Source organism: Macaca thibetana, chromosome 16 (genome assembly GCF_024542745.1).
Source record: "Macaca thibetana thibetana isolate TM-01 chromosome 16, ASM2454274v1, whole genome shotgun sequence".
NCBI classification, from domain to species: Eukaryota; Metazoa; Chordata; class Mammalia; order Primates; family Cercopithecidae; genus Macaca; species Macaca thibetana.
Genome location: NC_065593.1, coordinates 53,600,493 through 53,623,802, shown reverse-complemented (window position 1 = coordinate 53,623,802; position 23,310 = coordinate 53,600,493). Strand labels below are relative to the sequence as shown.

The 23,310-nt window shown below is 54.0% G+C and overlaps 3 protein-coding genes and 1 pseudogene across 10 annotated transcripts in view; 1 reads left to right on the top strand and 3 right to left on the bottom strand.

Moving 5' to 3' along the window:
- The window catches only part of GRN (granulin precursor), a 164,850-nt gene extending 154,019 nt beyond the window's left edge, over window positions 1-10,831 (bottom strand). The window contains exon 1 of the mRNA XM_050763096.1: window positions 10,828-10,831. The gene's annotated coding sequence lies outside the window, so the exon portion shown is untranslated. The remainder of the gene's footprint in view (window positions 1-10,827) is intronic.
- On the top strand, window positions 6,527-14,563 carry ATXN7L3 (ataxin 7 like 3). Of its 6 annotated transcripts, none has more exons than XM_050763121.1 (13): window positions 6,527-6,915; window positions 8,286-8,396; window positions 8,686-8,818; window positions 9,019-9,190; window positions 9,367-9,464; window positions 9,967-9,989; window positions 10,296-10,341; window positions 10,547-10,575; window positions 10,888-10,956; window positions 11,234-11,277; window positions 11,523-11,594; window positions 11,688-11,845; window positions 11,949-14,563. In XM_050763121.1, the coding sequence occupies exons 2-13, from the start codon at window positions 8,346-8,348 to the stop codon at window positions 12,095-12,097; spliced, it is 1,044 nt and encodes a 347-aa protein (XP_050619078.1). In that variant the 5' UTR covers window positions 6,527-6,915; window positions 8,286-8,345; the 3' UTR covers window positions 12,098-14,563. The 6 variants fall into 6 exon arrangements, with proteins under 6 accessions (XP_050619078.1, XP_050619076.1, XP_050619077.1 ...); XM_050763119.1 differs by having other exon boundaries at window positions 10,490-10,575; XM_050763120.1 differs by having other exon boundaries at window positions 10,275-10,341.
- Window positions 14,564-14,636: 73 nt separating this feature from the next.
- Window positions 14,637-15,143, bottom strand: LOC126938702 (uncharacterized; annotated as a pseudogene). The gene has a single exon (XR_007720155.1). The product of XR_007720155.1 is annotated as an uncharacterized LOC126938702 (transcript).
- On the bottom strand, window positions 14,637-19,727 carry TMUB2 (transmembrane and ubiquitin like domain containing 2). Of its 2 annotated transcripts, none has more exons than XM_050763135.1 (3): window positions 19,600-19,727; window positions 17,114-17,680; window positions 14,637-15,850 (listed from the first exon to the last, which is right to left on the bottom strand). In XM_050763135.1, exons 2-3 carry the CDS (start codon window positions 17,653-17,655, stop codon window positions 15,487-15,489), a joined length of 906 nt encoding a protein of 301 aa, XP_050619092.1. In that variant the 5' UTR covers window positions 17,656-17,680; window positions 19,600-19,727; the 3' UTR covers window positions 14,637-15,486. The 2 variants fall into 2 exon arrangements, with proteins under 2 accessions (XP_050619092.1, XP_050619091.1); XM_050763134.1 differs by lacking the exon at window positions 19,600-19,727 and adding an exon at window positions 18,965-19,593.
- Window positions 19,728-23,310: the final 3,583 nt, after the last annotated feature.

Below are 23,310 nucleotides of genomic sequence, written 5' to 3'. Positions count from 1 at the left end.
AGCATGGGTGCAGCTGTGGATGTGTGCAAAAGAGAGTGTGTGTGTGTGTAAGGGGGTCTGTCCTAGAGCCCACATCAGTTTGTTGTGAATCTGGAAAAAGGGTCGGTGAGAGCCGGGAGATGTTGACCCTGGTGGGAGCAGACTGAGGCTATCCCATTCTCCACATCCTCTGTTTTGCCCAGTCTCTGATTCCACTGGGGGAGTGTGCCGAAGCCACTCTAGGATGCTTCCCAGACCAGGCTCCCTCTGCCAGGGTCACATGCATCCGAGCTGCTGGTCTCCATTGTCCAGCAGGAAGGCTTCCGGAAAGACAGGCAAGATGGTGTGAAGCTTAAAGCTTGTATTTGGTGGAAAAGGCCTCCCCTGCTCATCTGAGGGGCCAAGCCTGGCCACCCTAGGCTCAGAACCTGGGCTTCAAGAAATGTGCTGGGAGCTCCTATCTTACACATCCCTTCAGCTTTCCTTAAATCCTCCCACCACCCCCTATTTCCTTTAATTTCTCAGGTCTGCTCCCTCCTCCCCCAACCCCACAGCTGGGCAAGAAGTCTGCAAAAGCTGCTTCTCAGCTGTCTCTAATTCTTCCCAGCCATTTCCCAAATTTTTTGGTACCTTATTCCTCTTAATAAGCCAAGTCACCTTATATCTGTAGTTCTTACTTTTTTGTTGACTAAATTTGGAGGGTTCTTTTTTTTTATGATCATGTCAATGACCTATTAAATTGGGGCTTGGTGCTTTTCCACCTTCCCCCTGTGAATGAAAGCCAAGGAATGGGGGAAGAGCGGGAACTTCGCCGCAGAAGTGGGGCAGGAATGGGGAAAGGCCCTGGCCCCAGAGAGGCTGGTGGGTCCCTCTCCCAAAGGCAGGCAGACAGTCTGCTTCGCCTTGGACCTTGGTGCTGGGGGTGGGGAGGTCTGGGGGGTTACTCTCCACTCCCATTCCCCTTCCTTTGTCCTAATCCTGGAATTAAGTAAAGGGGTTTATAGGTTCTATTTCTTCCCAAGAGCCCTGCAAAGAACCCCAGTCTCCTATTTGGCTGCCCTACACTGTTGTGTTTCAGTGGAATGTATTTTCATTTAAAAACAACTTGCAATGGGGCCCTTTTTTTTTTTCCTGTTTTAAAAATTGAAAAATTCTTACAGTACAAACAGGACTGTCAGGGTGGGGGTGTTGGTGCTGTAAGAGGTCACTCTTGAGTGCATTTTGGCACTGGGATGGGATGGCTGGGGTGGGAAGACCCCCGTCCCCGCCCCCAACTTTTTTTCTAATATTTAAAGAGTGTTTTGTAGGATTCAACAACAACCACAACTTGAATTTGTATCATGGGAGGTGGGAGGGAGTGGCTTAGAGGTGTCTGCCTATGCTTAAAGCCAACTGTGGAAGTTTTGTTTTCCCTTTTTTGTATAATAAAGTGAAAAACAAAGGTTTGACTGCTGTCTGGTCACTGGAATCAATGAAGGTGATGTAGTTCACAGGGGTGACCCAACAGGTTTGATCTATAAAAATGCTTGAAGCCAATTTGCCTTTTTTCCCTAGAACTATCTTCCTCTTCCCTGAAGATTCCATAGGTAACCTATATTCACATTGTTCTGTGCTACTGTTCTTGCCCTTTTCTCAATTCCATTTGTTCACTTTGGGTTGTCAGACCACTAAAGACTGAGAAGTTGGAGAACAAATGCATTTTCATTCAGAGTACATGGTCTTGGGGAATTGGAGGTGATGAGCTATTAGGGTCAAGGGTTTGCCCTGGACATGCAACCCTTCCTAGTGTAGGGCTTGCTTATCGTGGGGAGTTGAGGGAGCACTCTCCCACTCTGAGCCTTCAGCTCCACCCGGGGTTAAAGGTTAAGGGTTAAGGATGACTTTCCTAAGACCATCTAGACCTCTGATGGGAAGCAGGCTGGGCTGGGCTGAGATGACTTGCTCTCTGAGATTAAGGAAGACACCCTTCCCCGTGCAGGCCTTGGCTGGGTTCCTGGAACCTCAAAGGGCTGCAGACCCAGGTCCCGTCCAAGAACTCTCTCCCAGCCCTCACCCCTATCCTATACTGGCCAAACTTCTAAAAAGCTTGTTGCGCCTCTTGGCCTCCAACTTACCAATATCCCTTGAGGCTCCTTGCTAAGGTAACCAACATGTTCATTACATCTGGTGAACACTTGTCTGTCTTTTGCCTTCTTGATCTACTCTGCTGGTGTCAGCTCTTCCTCATTTTATCCCAGGTGTTCACATCTCTCCCTTCAACCTCCCATGATCGCCAATATGCAACCATTCTGAAGGGTGGTGCCGACAGAGACTGCTCTTCCAAGCTGCAGACCTGTGTAGACACCCTTGCATCCTCTGGGATATCTTGCAGGCATCTCATACCTCAAGACCCGAAATGATTACCAAACGCTTAGTCGTTCAACCTAGAAAGCAGAGTATTGGCCTTGACTTCTCTCTCCCTTTCACCTCCAGGTTCAATCACCTAGACCTCTCCATTCCACTTCCTAAAGCTGTCTCAAATCTGTCGACCCCTCCCACAGGGTGACTCCCACAGCTGCCACGCCCATCCTATTTAAGGCCACCATCATTGCTCAACTTCTGCAAAGACCTCCTAAAGCTGATCTTCCTGCTTGCACTCTCGCCCCCTACAGCCCATTCTTCACATGGCAGCCAAAGTTATCTCAGAAATAAATCTGATTATTTCTGTACTGAAAATTTACCATGTCTTACCATGGCCTTACAAGGTTTGGCCCCTGCATTCCTTCTCTTATCTTCGCTCACCCTGCTCTTCCTAACCACTCACAGTGATCCAGCCAAGTGATCTCTTTTGTTCCTCAAACACGCCTACCCGCGGGGTCTTGGCACCTGTTCTTTCGGCCCAGAATGGCTATTCCTCCAACTCTACACATACCTGATGTTTTTTTCATCTTTTAGGCCTCAACTCACATGTCCTCTCTCAGCGAAGCCTTTCCCAACCACCTGCTCTAGAGAGGCGTCCTCCATCTTCTTGTTTATGTATTTGTTTATTATCTATCTCACCAAGTAGAAGACACCTTATCTGCTTGTTCATTACAGTAATCTCAGCACCTGAAACTGCCTGATATACATTCGACACCCAAGAAAGATTTGTTGAGTGGGTGAATAAGTCTGGCCCACAAGGCCCTAGGGGATCTGCTGCCCCTGTTAGCCCTGCCCTGGCTCTAGCCACACTGGCCATTCATGTCTCGAACATAACATGCTCTGTCCCAGGGTCTATACACATGGTGTTCTCTCTGCCTAGTTAATTCAGGGCTCCACTTAAAAGACCACTTCCTTCCCTGAGCTCCTGAGAAAAAGGGTCTCCACACTATATGTTTCTTCAGCAGCCTGAATGCCTTCACACTCAGGCCTTATTTCCTTCCCATCAGGCCTTGCTAGGCTGTAAGCCACGCTAGGACAAGGTTTGTGTGTCTCTCTTGCTTGCTGCTGTAACCCCAGGGTCTCACCCAGAGTCAGGACCAGCTCAGGCCTTAGTGTTTATGAACTGGTGCTAACAGTGAAGACTGGTACATGCCCAAAGAGGTCACCACCACAGAGCAGCCCAGGCCAAGCACAGAATGAACAGTACAGTCTAGTTGTACAGAAGTTTGGTATGAGGATGGCCACGGGTGGGGATATGAGGAAAGATTTAGGTCAACAGGGAGAAGCCAGGAGGATTTTCTGGCCATGGCGCAAATTCCTTAGGGCAGAATGTACTGGGCATATTTAGGTAAGAAACAGATCAGCATCACTGGCGGGAAGAATTCCTGAAAAGGAGGTGGGAGATAAGAGAAAAAGAAGGCTGAGGCTATGTTGCTGAAGTTCCTGAAAACCTAGCTTACTTCTCTGTGCCAGATCTAAGTTCAATCACCTTTCGGGTCTCCATCAGCTGATCCCACAGAAACCTCAATATATCCCAGAGTGAAGTCATCCTCCCATGTCCTCCCCTGAGTTCCCCATCCTAGTTAAAGGTGTTTTCGAGACCTCCCTCTCCTTTCCTCCATACACCCCAATCAGTAACAAAAACCTACTGCTTTTGGCCAAGCCCAGTGGCTCATGCCGGTAATCCCAGCATTTGGGAGGCTGAGGCAGGTGGCTTTCCTAAGGTCAGAAGTTCGAGACCAGCCTGGCCAACATGGTGAAACCCTGTCTCTACTAAAAATATAAAACAAAAATTAGCTGAGCAAGGTGGCATGTGCCCGTAATCCCAGCTATTAGGGAGGCTGAGGCATGAGAATCGCTTGAACCCGGGAGGCAGAAGTTGCAGTGTGCTGAGATCACACCACTGCACTCCAGCCTGAGTGACAGAGCAAAACGCTAAAAAACAAAACAAAACAAAAAAACCTACTGCTTCTAAGTTATTCTCCAGACCACACTCCAGCATGATCTACTAAATATATAAGTCTGGTGAATGATTCCCCTTGAGGATTCCTCATGGCTTACAGGCGAAACTTTCAACACCTACTTGCTTTGTCCTGTATGATCCAGCCTGCTCACCTCCAGCTATTCTGCCACCCAATCCTCTGTTTCAGCTTGATCCAGGCTTCTGAAGCTTCCGGTTGGGGATATCCAATGCTTTCTTGGCCTACCTTTACCTGGTTCATCTCCCACTACAAGAAGTTTTTCTTTTTCTTCTTTTTTGTTTTGTTTTGTTTTGAGACAGCATCTCGCTCTGTCGCCCAGGCTGGAGTGCAGTGGTGCAATCTCAGCTCACTGCAACCTCCGCCTCCCAGGTTCAAGTGATTCTCCTGCCTCAGCCTCCTGAGTAGCTGGGATTACAGGAGCATGCCACCACACTCAGCTAATTTTTGCATTTTTGCAGGCTGGTCTTGAGCTCCTGGCCTCCCAAAGTGCTGGAATTACAGGCCTGGGCCACCCCGCCCAATCCAAGAAGCCTTTCTTGACCAACTCTCTTACATTATTTGATGTCTCCTTCTGGCTACCTCTGTTCTCTCTCTGCTGTTTTCGTCACACTCTTTTGAAATTATTATGCTACCTGTCTATCCCACAAGACAGTGAACTTCTTGAAGAAGCACAACTGTCTTATATCATCTTTTGTCCCAGCACCTGGAGCACCGTAAGAATAACAGCTAAGATTTACCAAGCACTTACACAGAGCTAAGAGTTTCACATGCACTGACTTGTTAATCACTACAGCAACGCAATGAGATATGACTATCATTATGCCCACTGACAACAGAGGAAACTGAGGCAGAGGAAACTCATTTGCTAGATCCAACGATTTAAATTCAAATCAGACGCCTGATCTTAACTACTCTGGAATATCGCCTCAATAAATGTTTGCTGTTTCTCAGGAGAAATCGGTGAGAATAAAATATTTGCGGAAAACTAAAAACCAAAGATGGCTCCAAGTATGTGATTTCAGACTATCCTCCTTTTTAATCTTATCTCTTGAGGGGAGAAGGCTGTCACACAACCGTTCCAGGACACCAGACACAGAGTAACCGAGATGAAAGCGCCAATCCAGCCATCCACCGCGGCTGGGAAAAGGCCCGCTCCTTCCTAAAGAGGGACTGAGAGCGTGAGCATAGGGACACTCTGCACCCAGGAGAAAAGCACTGGGTCGGGGGAAGGATCTGGCCAGTGCCAGGCAGGCTGTCTTGAGGGGTGGGGGGTCCAGCGTGGGTTCCGGAAGCAGGAAAGGCAAGCAGGTGTGGGATCTAAATTAGGATGAGGGGTGGGGAGGGCGCTCCGCGCAGAAGGGCGCAGCTTGGCCTCCGACCTCAGCAGCGGACCCTCATCTCGGCCGCTTGTTGGTCCGCAGGCCTGGCGTGGGCTGAGACCCGCCCAGAAACCAGGAGAACTGAGGCGCGGGCGAGCCCCTTCGATTCTACGGGCTTTCCGCTCCGAGGTCCTAACTGCGCCCCACTTCAAGTCTGGCCTCTTCACAGAAGTGGCTGCACGCCTCGGGGTAAAGGGGGGAGCGGAGGGGGGGGGGAGAGAGCGGGGAGCCCCGAGGGAAGGGCGGGGAAGCCTGGGCCGGAAGGCGTCCCAGGATCGGCTGGGAGCCGGCGCTCTCTTTCGACGCCACCCGCTGCCCCCGCCCCCGAGCCGGCCGGGACGGCACAAGTCTCCGCCCCCAGCGCACCGCGCACCTCACCTTGAACGCCGCCCCACCCACCCCCATCTTATTGGGCCTCCCGGGCCGAGGCCTCTCGGCGATTGGTCGGGGAGGTCCGCGAAGGCCCCGCCCATCTCCCCGCCCCCGTCCCCGTCCGCCGGTACTTTGGACGGCGGCGTGGCGCCCCTCCTCCCCTCCCGGTCCCCGCCCCCTGGAGCAAATGCTGCCGAGCTGCGGCCGCGGGGCAGATGCACGCGCTCGGGCCCTTCTAGCAGGCGCGAGCAGTCGCTGGGCGCGCGAAAGCGAAAGAAGGAAGAGGAAGGGAGGGGGAGGGCGGGGTGTTGGGGAGGGGCGGGAGGAGGAAGAGGAGGAGGTTGGAGCGCGCTCGCGCTTGGCCTCGCGCCCGCGCGGAGGGAGGGGGAGAGGGGTGCGCGCGCGCACGTTCGCGTTCTCGCTCGCTCCATCCATCCATCCTCCGGTCGCGGCACACGCGCGCGCGCTCCGGGCTCGCGCCGCACCCCCCGCCCGGGAGAGGCGGGCTGGAGTGGGGGGCGGGGGGAGGGGCGCGCGGACGGCGCGCGGACTGCGCGCGGGCGGGGTGAGGTGAGGAGGAGGAGGCGGCGACGGGACAAGAAGGGAGGGGAAGGGGCCATGGCCGCCCGGTGAGGCGGCGAGGCGGGGGGGCGGCCCGACCCCCCGGCCCCGGGCCCTGGGCCCCGGGGAGAGGCGAGGACGGACCGACGGACATGGGGCTCCGGAGCAGCCGCCGCCGCCGCCGCCGCCGGAGGACGCGGCCCTGAGAGGCCGCCGGGCCCCGGCGCGGCCCCCCGGGCGGGGTGAGTACGGGACGGAGACGGGGACGGGGGAGGGGCCTGCGGGGGGCGGGGGGCGGGGCCCGAGGCGGGGCTTGGGCCCCCTCCCCCCAGGTCTGGGTCAGCGCCCCTTCCCCTCCCCCCGGGCCGACGCGGAAACGCCCGGCTTCCCCCAGCCTCCCGGCCGGGCCGGGGCCCCCAGCTCTCCCCCGTCTGGGTCCCCCTTGGGCGGGGCAGGGCCGGCCGGGGAGGGGGCGCGGGGCCTTTGTTAGGGAGCCAGGCCCCAGCCCCCGGGACAATAGAGACACCCTCCCGGACTCCTCTCCCCGGCCGGCCGGGGCTGCTGGCGGGCGGGGAAGGAGAGGGGCCGGGACGCGTCCCACTCTGTCCACTCTCTGGGGGTCGGTCTGTCCCGGCCCGGTGCCGGCCCCGGCGGCTCGGCTCTCCTCCCCCCAGTCGGTATGATGCAGCAGCAGTGCCGCAGGGACGGGGGAAGAGCCGAGGCCCGGCCTCCTACCCTTCCCAGTGCCCCCGGCTCATTCGTCAGTCCCCACCCCACTCTAGGCCGGCGGCTCCTGAAACTCGTACCCACCGTTCCGAGGGGCCCTGGGCTGTGGGTGCTGTGTCTGAATCCTTGGGTGGGGGTTCCTGGACTTTGGGGCTCTTGGAGAGACTTCCGGGCTGGTCCTGAGGGAGGGCGGGTGGTTATTTAAAGGAAGAACAGGTAAGGGGAGTGCCCGCTCCTGGCGTGCCACCCCACCGGGCACCCCCCCCCCCCCCGCCCCGCCGCTCCTGCTCATGGTGGCTAGAAATGTCCCTTAGCTCTAGGCTCCTGTGAGCTCTGCTTCCCTCGTGGAGTGGCAGGCTGATTTCAAGGGAAGGCAGAGTGGGGTGAAGGTTGTAGGGTCCTAGGGCCATTTCTACTTCTGGTAGCAGTACCCCCCCAAGTGGACATCCTGGCTGAAAGCAGAGGTGACTCTGAGGAGAGTCTTTAGGGAAGGCGGGGGGGTGTATTTAGGAGTCTGTGCAGTTCTTTGCCACACCCTGTGGGTTTGCTTTGAGGCCTTGGAGTTCCTTCTCCTCCCCCTGCTGCATTGCACCATGGGTATCAAAGAGGGGTTTGAGTTTTGGGGACCTAGGGTGAGCTGCTGCCTCCTATAGACCCAGACTCTGATTGGCAGTGGAGTCCAGGGCCTGAGCTCAGGCCTGGGAAAGACTAGGCCCCCTTTAGGTTTCAGGCCCTGAAGGACCATCCAGACTTAGTGAGCCTGGGCCTTGGGGAGGGAGAGACCCTGATGCCAGGACTGAGCTCTGGGCAGCGAGGTGGGAGGGAAGGTGGCCGCCTTCAGAGGTGCCTTGGACTCACAACAACACCCCCACCCCCGTGTGTGCAGCCGTGTTGCCGCCCGCTGTGCTATGAGCAGTCAGAGCGCCGTCTCCACAAGAGTTTACAAATGAAAATGGAGGAAATGTCTTTGTCTGGCCTGGATAACAGCAAACTAGAGGTGAGGGCTCCCCCACGTGTGCCTCCAGTTCTTTCTCTTGATGTCTCCACGTCGCTATATCTGGCATCCACACCAAAGAGGAATTTGGGTAGTCAGCCTTGTTCCTTAAAGGGAATAGCCAGCTGAAAAGGCCAAGTATCCAGGAAGAAGAAAGAACACGAAGTCAAGATGGGGAAAATGGCAAAGAAAGCGTGATTTTTGGCTGGGGCCAGTTGGCAGCAGATTTGGTTGGTGAGAGTCCAGGGGGCTGTGACTCTTGTGACCGTAGATGTTCTCCCCTGGGGCCCAGGCCATCGCTCAGGAGATATATGCGGACCTGGTCGAGGATTCTTGTTTGGGATTCTGCTTTGAGGTACACCGGGCTGTCAAGTGTGGCTACTTCTTCCTGGACGACACGGACCCTGATAGTATGAAGGATTTTGGTGAGCTTCAGGGTGAAGGAGCAGCAGTCCAGCCCTTCCCTGGGACTGTTTGGAGTTTCCTTCTCTGGAAACTGTGCTAGATGTAGCATCTGGAGCTCCTGTGAGCCGGGGGAGGGATTGAAGAGGCCGTGGGACCCCAGGTGGGAACAAGAGGAGAGGGTCCCCTGCCCACCCTGATCGCCAGCCTCTCCTGTCCCCAGAGATCGTGGACCAGCCGGGGTTGGACATCTTTGGACAGGTTTTCAACCAGTGGAAGAGCAAGGAGTGTGTTTGCCCCAATTGCAGTCGCAGCATTGCCGCCTCCCGCTTTGCTCCCCATCTGGAGAAGTGCCTGGGAATGGGTCGGAACAGCAGCCGAATCGCCAACCGCCGGTGAGAGAACCAGAGCTGCCCATTCTCTGCAGCCTGTGCCATGGTGTAGTACCCCGGGGGCATTAGGAGGGTACAGAGAGTGGGTTTTACTTGGCCCCAGATACCCCACGTGCCTCTGAAGTTGGGGGCAGAGTGGGGTGACCCCCTTGACCCTTTCTCTTCCCTCCCTTTGGCAGGATTGCCAATAGCAACAATATGAATAAGTCTGAGAGTGACCAAGAGGATAATGATGACATCAATGACAACGACTGGTCTTATGGCTCAGAAAAGAAAGGTGCTTGGGGATCTGGGGAAACTTGGGGAGCATTGGGATGAGGTGGGAAGCAGAAATAGGGTATAAAGTGGTCACAGGTTGTTGTCTTGAATGATGAAGAGAGAGTATAGTTGTGCGGTTTCCTTTTTCTTTTTTTTTTTTTGAGACGGAATCTCGCTCTGTTGCCCAGGATGGGGTGCAGTGGCGCAATCTTGGCTCACTGCAACCTCCGTCTCCCGGGTTCAAGTGATTCCCCTGTCTCAGCCTCCTGAGTAGCCAGGATTACAGGTGTGCGCTACCACGGCAAGCTAATTTTTTTGTTTTTAGTAGAGATGGGGTTACACCATATTGGCCAGGATGGTCTTAATCTCCTGACTTCATGATCCGCCCGCCCGGGCCTCCCAAAGTGCTGGGATTATAGGCGTGAGCCACTGCGCCCAGCCTATTGTACGGTTTTCTTGAGATGCTTTTAGATTGAGAACTTAACGGAAACCCTGCTCTTTATGCTTTTGTTCCCCCTTAGCCAAGAAGAGGAAATCAGACAAGGTGAGAGCCGGGGCAAGCATTGGGGAATTAATGGGCAAAGGACAGATACCCTCCCCTTTGGGCAGGGAGTCCTCAAGTGTCTTGACTCAAGGCTGAGGTCACTGGGGGCTTGAGGGTGTCTGTGGTGGGCGGGTGGGGTGTGGCAATGGAGGGCGGGGGAGGGCACATGGGTAGACAGGCCTCCTACTGGGGAGGAAGAGTAGGAATTTGAGGATGCTGCTTTGTCAAATCTTTTTTCCTTCCCTGGGTTCTCGGCTCCCCCTTATCGTTACCCTTTCCCCAAAGCTATGGTATCTCCCATTCCAGAACCCCAATTCCCCTCGAAGATCCAAGTCTTTAAAACACAAAAATGGTAAGTGGGGCCGGAGCAATGGGAATACTTCTAGCTACGTCTTCTGGGACTCATTGCCGGGGGGTGGAGGTGGGGCCCGGGGATAGGGGAATTGAGGGAGGGCCTGTGATCCTTCTGTCACCCCCACTTCCTCTCTGGTTATTTTCAGGGTTCTCTGTCTGTACCTCTGCATCAAACACCCTTCCCCTTCTTTTTTCTTCTTCAGGGGAACTTAGCAATTCGGATCCTTTTAAGGTGAGTATGGGCCGCCCCTCGCGCTTGCTCTCATTGTCCTGGTTGTGAGGTGGTAGGGATTTGGACAAGTAGGGATCAGAATGCTGACAGCCAGAGGCACTGATGAGCTATTTGGATCTTATATATTTATGTTCTTTCTGAGTCCCGCCCCTTATCCATAGGCAGGTGGGATGAGAGAAATCACTTGGAAAACGGCAGGGTTGTCCTAAAGCCTCTCGCTTAGAAAGGCACCAGAGGGACTGATTCTCGCTTCCCCCCGGCCCCGTCTCTTCTCTGCCCTATCTCTAACCTGTACCTCTGGTTCTCCTGCAGTATAACAATTCAACTGGGATCAGCTATGAGACCCTGGGGCCAGAGGAGCTTCGCAGCCTGCTCACCACGGTGAGGGGGACCGGCAAGGGAGAAGGCCCTTGGGAGTGGGCTGGAGCCATAGGCAGTGGTCAAGGCCGGGGAGGAAGCTGGTGACATAGCAGTCAGGGCCATATTGTTCTCTCTTTCTGGAATTAGGTTTCCTGGCCCATAGTGTCCTGGGACTGTCTGCTCTGGACACCTTGGGGCCATCTCTGCTTGTGCTTTCTAGCATTTATGCAGAAGGGAACATCTAGCATCTAGAGTAGGTTCCCTCCATCCCTCCTTTCAGCTTATATTCCTCTTCCAGCAATGTGGGGTGATTTCTGAACACACCAAGAAGATGTGCACAAGGTGAGCACAGAACCTAGAAAGGGGGCCAGGGGCCTCCTGCACACTCACCATGGGCATGGGTCGGACTTGAGCAATGGGGCTTCTGCCCTTCCCCTTCCCTCCTCTAATGATCAGGCCTTCGGCCACAGTCTGGGGACGAATCTGCACTCATCCCTTCCCTGTCTGTGCCTGTGGCTCCTGCCTTGCCGAGAGGAGGGGCTTTACCTGAGTTCCTCAGACCCCTCCCTGCCTTGCCTCACCACCAGGTCCCTACGCTGCCCACAGCACACAGATGAGCAGAGGCGAACCGTGCGGATTTATTTCCTCGGGCCCTCGGCGTAAGTGGCCCTACAGGAGGGATGGGGGGTTATGACCAGTTAGGGCGATGATCGCTATCTCTAAAGCCCTTCTTTGGCTCATCCCCTTTCTAGCGTCCTTCCAGAGGTCGAGAGCTCCCTGGATAATGACAGCTTTGACATGACTGACAGCCAGGCCCTGATCAGCCGGCTTCAGTGGGATGGCTCCTCTGACCTTTCACCCTCTGATTCAGGCTCCTCCAAGACGAGTGAAAATCAGGGATGGGGTCTAGGTACGTGATACAGTTGGGCCCCAGGGGCTGTGCCCGAAGCCGTGGGAGTGCCACCTCTCCTGCCACAACCCTACTCTCATCCTTTGTGTCTCTTTCTCTACAGGTACCAACAGCTCTGAGTCACGGAAAACCAAGAAAAAGAAATCCCATCTGAGCCTGGTAGGGACTGCCTCCGGCCTAGGTTCCAACAAGAAGAAGAAGCCAAAGCCACCGGCACCCCCGACGCCCAGCATCTATGATGACATCAACTGACTTGGGTGCAAGGGATAGCCTTTGGCTGAGCAGAGCCCTCTCTCCTGACCCCCACCCAGGTGGCATAGCCTGGCAAATGGACGGCTGCTGGGGGTTGGGGCTTGGGAAGCTTGGTGGGCCAGGCAGGCAGAGGATCCGATTATGCGCCCCTGGGGGGTGTCAAAGTCCTCTGCAATGGAGCACGACTCCTCAGCGTGCAGGACTCAGACCTGGACATATTATGCCTTGGACATAAGTTTGGTGGGGAGGCAGTTTTCCTATTTATTCTGTGAGTTACTGGATGTCCAGCTAGGCCAGGGGCCTGACCTGGGCACTGTGCCAGGGCACTGCCTGCCCCCCACCCCAGGAACTGGACTAAGCCCTGCTGAGGGGCAATGTGGCGACCCGGGAGGCTGTGGGTTGGAAGCTGAGCCTGGAGGGGGCCTGCCTTGGCCGCCCTCAGCAATGTGAATGGGTCCGGTGCTTGGAGCTGAGGGGCAAGGCTGGGCATGTCCTGTCTGTGTGCAGAATCCTATCAAATGCCCCCAGTCCCAGGGGTAGGCAGGCACAGAGTGCTGTCTGCTGAGGTGGGCGTCCAGAACTGCCGCCACCTTCCCTGCCCCTCACAGGGGCAGCCCTTTCCCCTCAGTCCCCATGGGCCTCCTTGGCAGCAGGAGCTGTCCTTTTGTTGTTGGGTGCCAGGAAAGGGCCTCCAGCCTCTACAGCTTCAAGGAATGGGAAAGGGAGGGTAGGAAGAGGGAGAAGTGTCAGAATTCCTCCCCCTGTCTCTCCTCCCTGACCCAGGGCTGGTGAGGAGTGGGGCCCCAAGGTGAGAGGGAACGGTGCTGCTTTATTTGAAATGTTTTCTTACCTCATTCCCTGCCCCAGGAAGGGACCCAGCCTCACCCTCCTGGGGTGGCCCCGTGTTCCTCCTGCCCATCCTGCCCCACTGCCCTACCGGGGCAGCCCAGGTTCCCAACTGCTGCTTCCACCCCCTTCACCTTGACCGGCTTCAGTTTCTCTCGGCGCTCCTGCCTCCAAAGCCTGCCCTGTTTCCCTTCCTTAGCGCTTTTAAGTTATTTATTCTGTACTTGTGGTTTGGGGCTCTGAGGAAAATCCTAATCTCGTGCCTCTCCCCCTTTGCTAGGAGTCGGGTGGGAAAAGAGGGTGGCCTCTGTGCTCCGGGTTGTCAGTGGAGGGGAAGGGGTGTCATTGCCCCTCTCTGGGACTGTCATGCCAGTGTGCCCACCTGCCTGGTCTACATCCTGAAGAGATGTACCGTCCCCCCTCCATGCGGGCACCACCACTCCCAGGAGCCAAGCTGGAGGACCGCGACCTGGGCTGGGAGCAGAGCTGACTGACACGGGTGGAGGTGACCCTGAGCCAAGTTCTCTGGCACTTCCTGGACATGTCCCCTGCCCTCTTCCCAAGAGGAGCCATCCCACATTTGGGTAGCTAGTACCCAGGACTGGTTGGACTGATCGGGTTAGGGACCCTAGAGGGTTAAGGGAACAACAGAGATGGGGCTGCAATGCCCTGTCTGGAACTCCGCTCTCCCCCTGGGGTGGTTCTGATTGTGGCTCATGCCTGGTTGCAAATTGGTTTTTAACCCACAAATTGTGATTATTTTTTAAAAAGCCAAACATTTTGGCAGGAGTTAGAATAAATCCTGGGGCCTGGGCTCCTCCGTTCTTGGCCCTCCGTAGCCTTCTCCCTCTGAGGGGAGGCCGGAGGGAGAGGAGGATCTCAGCAGGCCTCCAGCCGCTTCCAGATGCAGTCTGGGGAGTGGGCTGAAGGTGAAGGGAGGAAGGCTGTGGGCCACTCTCCCTTCTGAGAGGCAGCTGCAGCTCAGGCCCTAATACACTCTTTGCCCTGTGGCTTCTCCCTTTTTCCCCCTTCTGGTTGGAGGAGGGAGGAGTGGGAAGTAGTTTGGGAACTGGTTTGTCCACATAAACTTCCCCATTGTTCCTTGGCCCGCCCTCAGGGCAGAGCCCCCTGCCCAGGCTGGGTAAGAGATGGGCTTGGTCCAGCAGGGACTCTGAGGGAACAAACCCTTTTCCTTTTGGGGAGAGAGTGCCCCCCTACCATGTAGTTGAACAGGGGCTAGGAGCTCCCCACTCCCCTCCCTTTAACAGCAGGCTGTGTGGGTTTCAATTCCCATCCTTCCCACCCCGGCTAGGTGTCGTCCGCCCTGTATCCTATCATGTGTCTGAGTGTGTGTGGGGGGGTTCTGTACTAATTTCCATGGCCGGTGGCTTTTCCTTCCATGCATCACTCCCCCCCGCATGCCCAGGGGCCACCCGCCTGGCATTACCGCATGCTGGGGTCATTGGGGGAGGGGGGTGGGGCTCACGCTGTCCTGTGGTCTTGAGATTTTTATTTTTGCATATGTAATCCATTCTGTACAGGTAGCTAACTTTGTAAACGCTGTGTATTCCCTCTGCCCCCATGGCTGCTGGTGTAAATAAACTGCATCTCCCGTTGGTAGCCCCGGCCTACCTACCCTCATTACCATGTTGCTGGGGGCAGCGCAGTCATTCTCTGTCACAGAAAGAGGCTCCAGGACCACAAAAGGGAACTTTATTCAGTCACAGACACTGACCCTCCAATAGCCCCAGAAGCAGGAGCCTAGGGCCCAGCGATCCATACCCAGTCCTTGGAATTGGGAAGGGTAGGACGCTGGCCAAGGGCCAGTGCTGTCTCTTGCTTACAGCCTGAGGCCTACGGGAGCAGCAGCTGTGGCCTGGCCATGCTGGGGGCTTGGCTTGGTGTCCTGTCCCCTTCCTGACTGAGCTCTATGAAGGACTCTTAAAAAAATAAAATGCAAGCAAAGTGCTTTGAAAGAAGGGAGGACACCCTATTCCTGCTAAGGGGTAGAGGGAGAAGGTGAAGGCGGCTAGGTGCCCATAAGAGAAGGCTGGCACAATCTTCATTCCCGCCTGTGTGATTTCAGTCTCAAAAGGTATTTGGCTGAGAAATGGAAGGATACTCCAGGATTCCTATGGAGGTGTGCTGGGGCCATGCTGAGCTGCCCAGGCAGGCAGCCCTGGGTGCTGGGGGCAGACATGCAGGACACTGGGAAGAGCCAGGACCACAGGTGGGAGGGAATCTCAGAGCCCAGGCTCCCCACTGAGCTTGGCCAGCAGCTTTGAACTCCTTCAGGAGGACCCTAAAAGTGAAGGAAGATGACATCCTCATTTCTACCTGAGTTGTGCTTGCACAGAAGGGACGTCTGTACTCCTGTGGACGAGAAGAGGAGGCCCCGTACCTGCCTCCTGTGTCCTATGGAGGAGATTTCCATCACATCCTTTCCACCCCTCCCTCCCAGGCCCTTGGGCCCAGCTCTGGCCAGGAAAAGGGGGGAGGCCGTAAAGGAGGAAGACCATGCCTTTCATTTTCTTCCTATGTCCTTATCGTCCATACATCCCAAATACTAGGAAGCTGAAGAAGACGGTGACTCCCACCAGGGAGACAGTGGCAGGTGCTGTGAAGAATTGGCGGTAATTGATTCGGAAGTACCAGACCACACCCAATAGCACCACAAAGACAGGCACCATGAGGCTGCCCACATTGACACCAAGGCTGGGTGGCTCAGTGGCTGAGGGGGCCAAGGAGGCTGAGGGGCCTGGAACAGCTGACCCTGGGGGTGAGCGGTGGCAGTGAATCACACAGTTGTCAGTAATGTTCAGAGAACGCAGTGTGCAGGCTGGGTCCTGTAGCAGGCGGCCCTGGTAGATCAGTTTCATGTGGCTTTCTTGTCCAGGGAAGTATTTGCTGTAAGGATGAAAGACATGGAAGGAAAGACAGAGGGTGAGGAATGAGAAAGCAAACAGGCCTGGACCAACAAAGGGGAGTGGGGAAAAATTAGAGGGTGGATTTTTTTTTTCCCTCATCTTTTTTTTTAATTTTAATTTTTATTTATTTATATTTATTTATATTTTTTTATTTTATTTTTATTTATTTATTTATTTTTTTTTTTTTTTTGAGACGGAGTCTTGCTCTGTCGCCCAGGCTGGAGTGCAGTGGCCAGATCTCAGCTCACTGCAAGCTCCGCCTCCCGGGTTCACGCCATTCCCCTGCCTCAGCCTCCCGAGTAGCTGGGACTACAGGCGCCCACCACCTCACCCGGCCAGCTTTTTGTATTTTTTTAGTAGAGACGGGGTTTCACTGTGTTAGCCAGGATGGTCTCGATCTCCTGACCTCGTGATCCACCTGTCTCGGCCTCCCAAAGTGCTGGGATTACAGGCTTGAGCCACCGCGCCCGGCCTATTTTTATTTTTTTTTGAGACGGAGTCTCGCTCTGTTGCCAGGCTGGAGTGCAATGGCGTGATCTTGGCTCACTACAACCTCCACCTCCTGGGTTCAAGCAATTCTCCTGCCTCAGCCTCCCAAGTAGCTGGGACTACAGGAATGCGGCACCGCGCCCAGCTAATTTTTGTTTTGTTTTTTTTTTTAGTAGAGACGGGGTTTCACCATTTTGGCCAGGATGGTCTTGATGTCTTGACCTTGTGATCTGCCCAAAGTGCTGGGATTACAGGCGTGAGCCACCGTGCCCGGCCTCCCTCATCTTTATCCTTAACTAATGAAGAGTGTATTTGTTTTGTTTTGTTTTTTTGAGACTGAGTCTCACTCTGTCACCCAGGCTGGTGTGCAATGGCGCAATCTCAGCTCACTACAACCTCTGCCTCCCAGGTTCAAGCAATTCTCCTGCCTTAGCCTCCTGAGTAGCTGGGATTACAGGTGTGTGCCACCACGCCCAGCTAATTTTTTTACTATTAGTAGAGATGGGGTTTCACCATATTGGTCAGGCTGGTCTCAAACTCCTGACCTTGTGATGCACCCACCTTGGCCTCCCAAAGTGCTGGGAGCCACCGCGCCCGGCCTGAGGGGTGTATTTCTAAGAAAGTATCTACGTGCCCTTAGTAGGGGCTGGATCTTATACTTCCCTGCAGCTCCTACGTCTGCACCAGCCTCCTTAGAGGCAACCAAGGGCTGGGGGATGAGCACAAGCAGCTTCCCACTTCCCAGGCCACTCACCTCTTCAGGGCACCCACGGTATCCTCTGGCCTAGCCACAGCCAGCTCCTCGGTATCATTGAGGAATTTGAGCCGTACAGTGATGAGGCCAGGGCTGGGAGGGAGGCAGGTGCTATCCTCAGATCTCAGGGGGGCCTCTGGACTGCTGCTGTCTGCACCTGCTTGTCTTTTGGGCAGGCCTTGGATGTCAAGGAGATGCTCAAGGCTGGGTTCAATACCACCCCCAGCTCCAGCTTCCCCTGTGGAGTCTCCCCGACCTTCACCAGCCTCTTCAGCCTTCTCATCATTACCCTCTGATGGATGGGGGAGTTCAGTTGGCTCGGGGTTGCCTTGGCCTGCCACCAGGTGGTCCACATGCCCCAGGTGGAGGACGGATGTGTCACCTGCTGACACAATGGCGCCCAGGAGCTGGTTGCTACCGCTGTCTGCTACGTAGGTAGAGAGCCAAGCTAGGACCAAGGCTAGAATCAGCACCACCACACCTGTCACCACCATCACCTCATTACCCACACCCTCAATGAGGGTGACATCAGAGAGCTCCATGGCCTGGCTGCCGGCAGGGTCCACGCTGCAGGAACAAAGGGGGACAGCATCAGCAGAGCCTGAGGGGCTGCAACCAGGTCTCTAGTTTGTTTAGGTTCTAACTGACCCAGCCCTGAAAAAAAAAAAGGAGTTCAGTGTTCTGTAGAAGGGGGCACAAACCTTCCTAATTCTGGCACCCCAACGTAAAGCTAAAGACCTATCGTACCCTTTGCCTCTATTGTGAAGCTCTTGCTTTCAGGTTCTGTGACCTTCCTCTCTCACACTCCAACTTCCCAATGAGCGTGGATCAGCAGGAAAAGCCCACAGCCTTGCTGCTGCTGCTGCTGCTACTGTTGTTGCTTTTTTGGCGAATGAGGAAAAACCTTTGCTGAGGCCTGAGTTTCTCTAGGATTTCTATCACTTGGTCAAGCAAATATGTCTCCTAAGCAGCCTCCAAAGTGGCTTCAGAGAGACCCAAAAGTCTGGAATATTTTACTGCGGGGCCCGCTTAGAGGCACTGTTTAGCCATCCCTGCCGGATTGTCTCATTTCAGCCTATTTCATTCCTGGTCACAGATCCAGGCTGCCAGATGTCAAGAGTCAAAGAAAACTGACCTACCATCAAAAGCAGAGTCAGACAACCTCAAACGGGCAACTCTGTAGGGGTCACGAGCAGACACTATGCAGCAGACATTATATGCCACCTCTGAAACTTCTGGCAAGCCCCGGGGAGCAACATGGGACAGACACCAGAAGCACCACCCTCCTGGGTCACCATGGGCCCACTCCTGCAATGACCACTCCCCACGTGGAAGTGATTTGAAAAAGATTCCATAACAACTCTCACAATCCATATCTCAGTCTCTCTTCTTTCACTGTGAAGGTTCTGCTGCTGCAGTTTCTTAGAAAGGCAGGAAGGGTCCCTGCTTGATCCCTGGAGTACCTACTATGTCCTTTGGAGAATCTGCTGCTTTCACAGCTGTCCCTGGGCAAATCCAGTCTGGTGATTATCATTATCAGACTATTCTCACAGCACCTATAAAACTTCATTATACTTATCTACCTCTCCATCTCTCTATTAGACTCCTGGTAGACAAGGATCGTATGTATTTCTCTTGGTACTGAAGTGTCCAATATAATGCCCCAGTAGTTGCTCAAAGAATATCTGTGGAACACATCAACATCCTTATTTAATATACTGGCCCTGGAGTTAGTAAAACAACAACTAATTATAACCCCAGTCTCGCGTCTTACTAGCTATATCACCTCAGACAACTTTCTCAGAGCCTCAGCTTTCTCATCAGTAAAATGGGGTTAAAAACAGTACCTACCTCATGAGGTTGTTTTGAAGATGACGTGAAATCATCGAAGCAAAATACTTAGCACAGTGCCTGGCACAGTGCAAACTGCAATTGCTCAATAAATGGTAGCAATTATTTATCACACCCACAACTAATCCCTGATGGCAAGAAGGTTAATGTCATTAACCATGATTTACAGAAAAGGAAACTGCGGCGAAGAAAGACGAAAACGGCTGGCACAGACACAGGGAACTCTCGTGGGGAGGGGCCCAGCAGGACCCCAGGTGTCCGGCCTCAGAGGTCTTTACTCTGTCCCTCAGCCTGTGATCTACCCTGTCCGTACCGTGACCGCACGGTGAGGAGGGGTCCCGCACCCTTTTTCTGAGGCGCAGGTTTCGCGTTTGGATGGTCCTATTCCCGCGGCGTTGGACTGGGGTCCATGGGCCCACCTGAACCGAAGGGCTGCCTGGCCCTGGCCTCCGTGATAAGCCCAGCTCTCCCGGCCCGTGAGGGGTAGGGTCGGCTAAGGGGGTCACAAACCGTCCACACCCCTCAAACTTCGGGGCGGGGCTGGGGAACTGGGGGCGGGGCTTGAGGACGCGGGGAGTCATGGGAAATTAAAGGGGGATTTGACCAGCACTGTGCCTGGATGGGGAAGTCCTCACCTGAAAAGGCCAGACTAAATGTTTTGACCTCGCCAGGACGGTCCCTGGACTCGTCTTTCCGTAGGGGTCGGGAAAAGGGCTGGCAATCTGCGATTCTGTTCAGGGTCCGGTCTCTTCCGGCTTCTCCCGGAAGCTGTTATGCCAGGGACAGGAAGTCCCGCCTCCGCGCCTTGCACTGATGACGCAAAGCTACGTAAGGCGGGCTGACGTAAAAGGTATTCTTTAAATAAAAGGGACAGGTTTCTCAGCGGAAGGAGGGGCGGAGTCATTGTTGGCGGGATTGCGGTCCTCCCAGAGCGGGGCCACGCCTGGTGGGCGGGGACTTAGACAATCCGTGTGAGACGCTGGGCCAGGGGGAGGAGTTAGCGGGGAGGTACTTGGGGAAAGGGGTGTGGCTTCGCATCTGTGTAAGGTTGCCCGGGCTGGCGCCGCTGGGCAGAGCCGGTGCGACGTTTCCCTTTCCAGCCTTGTTCTTCGGTCCTTGCTGTCTGCCTCCCGGGCTGATTGGATTTGTTACTGCTTTGCAGCGCGCACCGAACTACAGGTTAGCGGGATTAGTAAGAACTCAGCTCTGGGCCATTCGGGAAGACAGATAAGGAGACGAGTTAGTCAACATGTGCTTGAAGAGTGCGGCCCCAGGTAGCGTGGGACCCCGAGAAAGAAGGCGGGAAAGCATTTCAAAGAAGGCACAGATTCAGCGCAGGCTTAGGGCACAAAAAAGGGGAAAAGTCCAGCTTTCAAGAACTTATTCGGATTTTTGCAATTAAAATTTTTTCTTTTTTCTTTTTTGAGACGGAGTTCCGCTCTTGTTGCCCAGGCTGGAGTGCGATGGCGCGATCTCGGCTCACTGCAACCACCGCCCCCCGGGTTCAAGCGATTAGTACTGCCTCAGCCTGCCGAGTAGCTGGGGTTATACGCATGGGCCACCACGCCCCGCTAATTTTGTATTTTTAGTAGAGACAGGGTTTCTTCCTGTTGGTCAGGCTGGTCTCGAACTCCTTACCTCAGGTGATCCGCCCCCGTCTCGGCCTCCCAAAGTGCTGGGACAGGCGTGAGCCACCGCGCTCGGCCGCAATTAAAATTTTTTCCCACCGCTTTGGGAGACAGAGATGGGAGGATCGCTTGAGCCCAGGAGTTCGAGGCTGCAGTGAGCTATGATCTGAGCCACTGCACTCCACCCGACAGCGAGGCCTTGTCTAAAAAAAAAAAAAAAAAAAAAAAAAGCGCTGGAGTTTGAGGATTTTGGAGAACTAATGATTAAAGGATAAATAATGCATACGGGGCAAACATAAGCAAAAAGCTTGGTGGTTTGTACCAACTGAACACTGGCAGAAGTAACACTTAGATCAAGAAATAGATAATTAGGCCCGGCGCGGTGGCTTACACCTGTAATCCCAGCATTTTAGGAGGCCAAGGTAGGCAGATCACAAGGTCAGGAGTTCAAGACCAGCCTAGGCAACATGGTGAAATCTCTACAAAAATACAAAAATTAGCCGGGCGTGGTGGCGCGCGCCTGTAATCCTAGCTACTCAGAAGCCTGAGGCAGGAGAATGGCTTGAACCTGGGAGGCGGAGGTTGCAGTGAGCTGAGATGGAGCCACTGCACTCCAGCCTGGGTGACAGAGCGAGACTGTTTCAGGAAAAAAAAAAAAGAAATAGATAATTACCCCAGAACCTCCCCCTTCATACATTCTTCTAGCCATTAACCTCCAAAGAGTAGTCACTGTTCTGATGTCTGTCACCAGACATTAGTTTTTCTTGTTTTTGTACTTGCTATAAATGGAATCCAACTGTGTGTTCTCTTCAGTGTCTAGCTTCTTTTTTGTAAGTCCTTTCATTGTGGTAAAACAAACATAGCTGTTGGGCCCAGCGGCTCACGCCTGTAATCCCAGCAATTTGGGAGGCCGAGATGGGCGGATCACGAGGTCAAGAGATCGAGACCATCCTGGCTAACACAGTGAAACCCCGTCTCTACTAAAAATACAAAAAATAAGCCAGGCGTGGTGGTGGGCGCCTATAGTCCCAGCTACTTGGGAGGTTGAGGCAGGAGAATGGCGTGAACCCGGGAGGCAGAACTTGCAGTGAGCTGAGATCGTGCCACTGCATTCCAGCCTGGGCGACAGAGTGACTCCATCTCAATAAATAAATAAATAAGTAAATAAATAAATAAATAAACAAACATAGCCAGGCACGGTGGCATGCACCTGTAGTCCCAGCTACTCTGAAGGCTGACTCAGCAGGGTCACTTGAGCCCAGGAGTTAAAGGCCAGCCTGGGCAACACAGGGAGACCTCTATCTCTAAAGATAAATATATACATATACATAATATAAAATGTACCATTTTAACTATTTTTAAGTTTACAATTCAGTGGCATTAAGTGCATTCACAAAGCCGGGCACAGTGGCTCATACTTGTAATCCCAGCACCTTGGGAGGCCGAGGCAGGAGGATCCCTTGAGCCAGGAGTTCAAGACCAGACTGGGCAATATGGTGAGACCCACATCTCTAAAAAAAAAGTAATTAGCTGGGCATGGTGGCGTGTGCCTGTAGTCCCAGCGACTCAGGAGGCTGAAGTGGGATGATTGACCCTAGGAGGTTAAGGCTGCAGTGAGCCATAAGCCAGCTATTCAGGAGGCTGAGGTGGGAGGATTGCTTGACCCTAGGGTCAAGATTGCAGAGAGCTGTGATCGTGGCACTATGCTCCAGCCTGGGAGACGGAGTGAGACTCCATCTCAAAATAAAAAAAAAAGTAAAGGAAAATAGCTGAGCATGGTGTCTCAAGACTGTAATTCCAACACTTTGAGAGGCTGAGGTGGGAGGATCACTCGAGCCCAGGAGTTTGAAACCAGCATAGGCAACATTGCGAGACGCTGTCTCTACAAAAAATTTAAAAATTAGCCAAGCCTGGTGGTGTGTGCCTGTAGCCCCAGCTACTTGGGAGGCTGAGGTGGAAGAATCATTGGAGCATAGGAGGTCAAGGCTACAGTGAGCTGTGATTGCGTCACTGCACTCCAGCCTGGCATACAGAAAGACCCCGTTTCAATCAATCAATAAAAAACGGCCGGGCGCCGTTTGATTTACAGGTGGCTCAAGCCTGTAATCCCAGCACTTTGGGAGGCCGAGACGGGCGGATCACGAGGTCAGGAGATCGAGACCATCCTGGGTAACACAGTGAAACCCCGTCTCTACTAAAAATACAAAAACTTAGCCGGGCGAGGTGGCAGGCGCCTGTAGTCCCAGCTACTCGGGAGGCTGAGGCAGGAGAATGGCGTGAACCCGGGAGGCGGAGCTTGCAGTGAGCTGAGATCCGGCCACTGCACTCCAGCCTGGGTGACAGAGCGAGACTCCGTCTCAAAAAAAAAAAAAAAAAAAAAAAAAAAAAAAAACACTCTAGGAGATCTTCCCAAGGCAGTACACATGCTGGTCACTTGGAATCCCTCCCTAGTTCTTTCCTGCCATGGGTAATATGGATTTGTCTAACCACTCCAACATGAGTTGTTGCAAGCAGTGCTGAGAGGAATATACCCGTATGTAGCCTGCTTTTGTGTAACTGGGAACAGTGTTTAAGGAAGTGGCCAAATTGTCCCCAAAGAGGTGATTTGCCCACCAACAGGATTTGCACACCTGGCCTTGTACCCTGAATTTTTTTTTTTTGAGACAGAGTTTTACTCTGTCACCCAGGCTGGAGTGCAGTAGGAGATCACGGCTCACT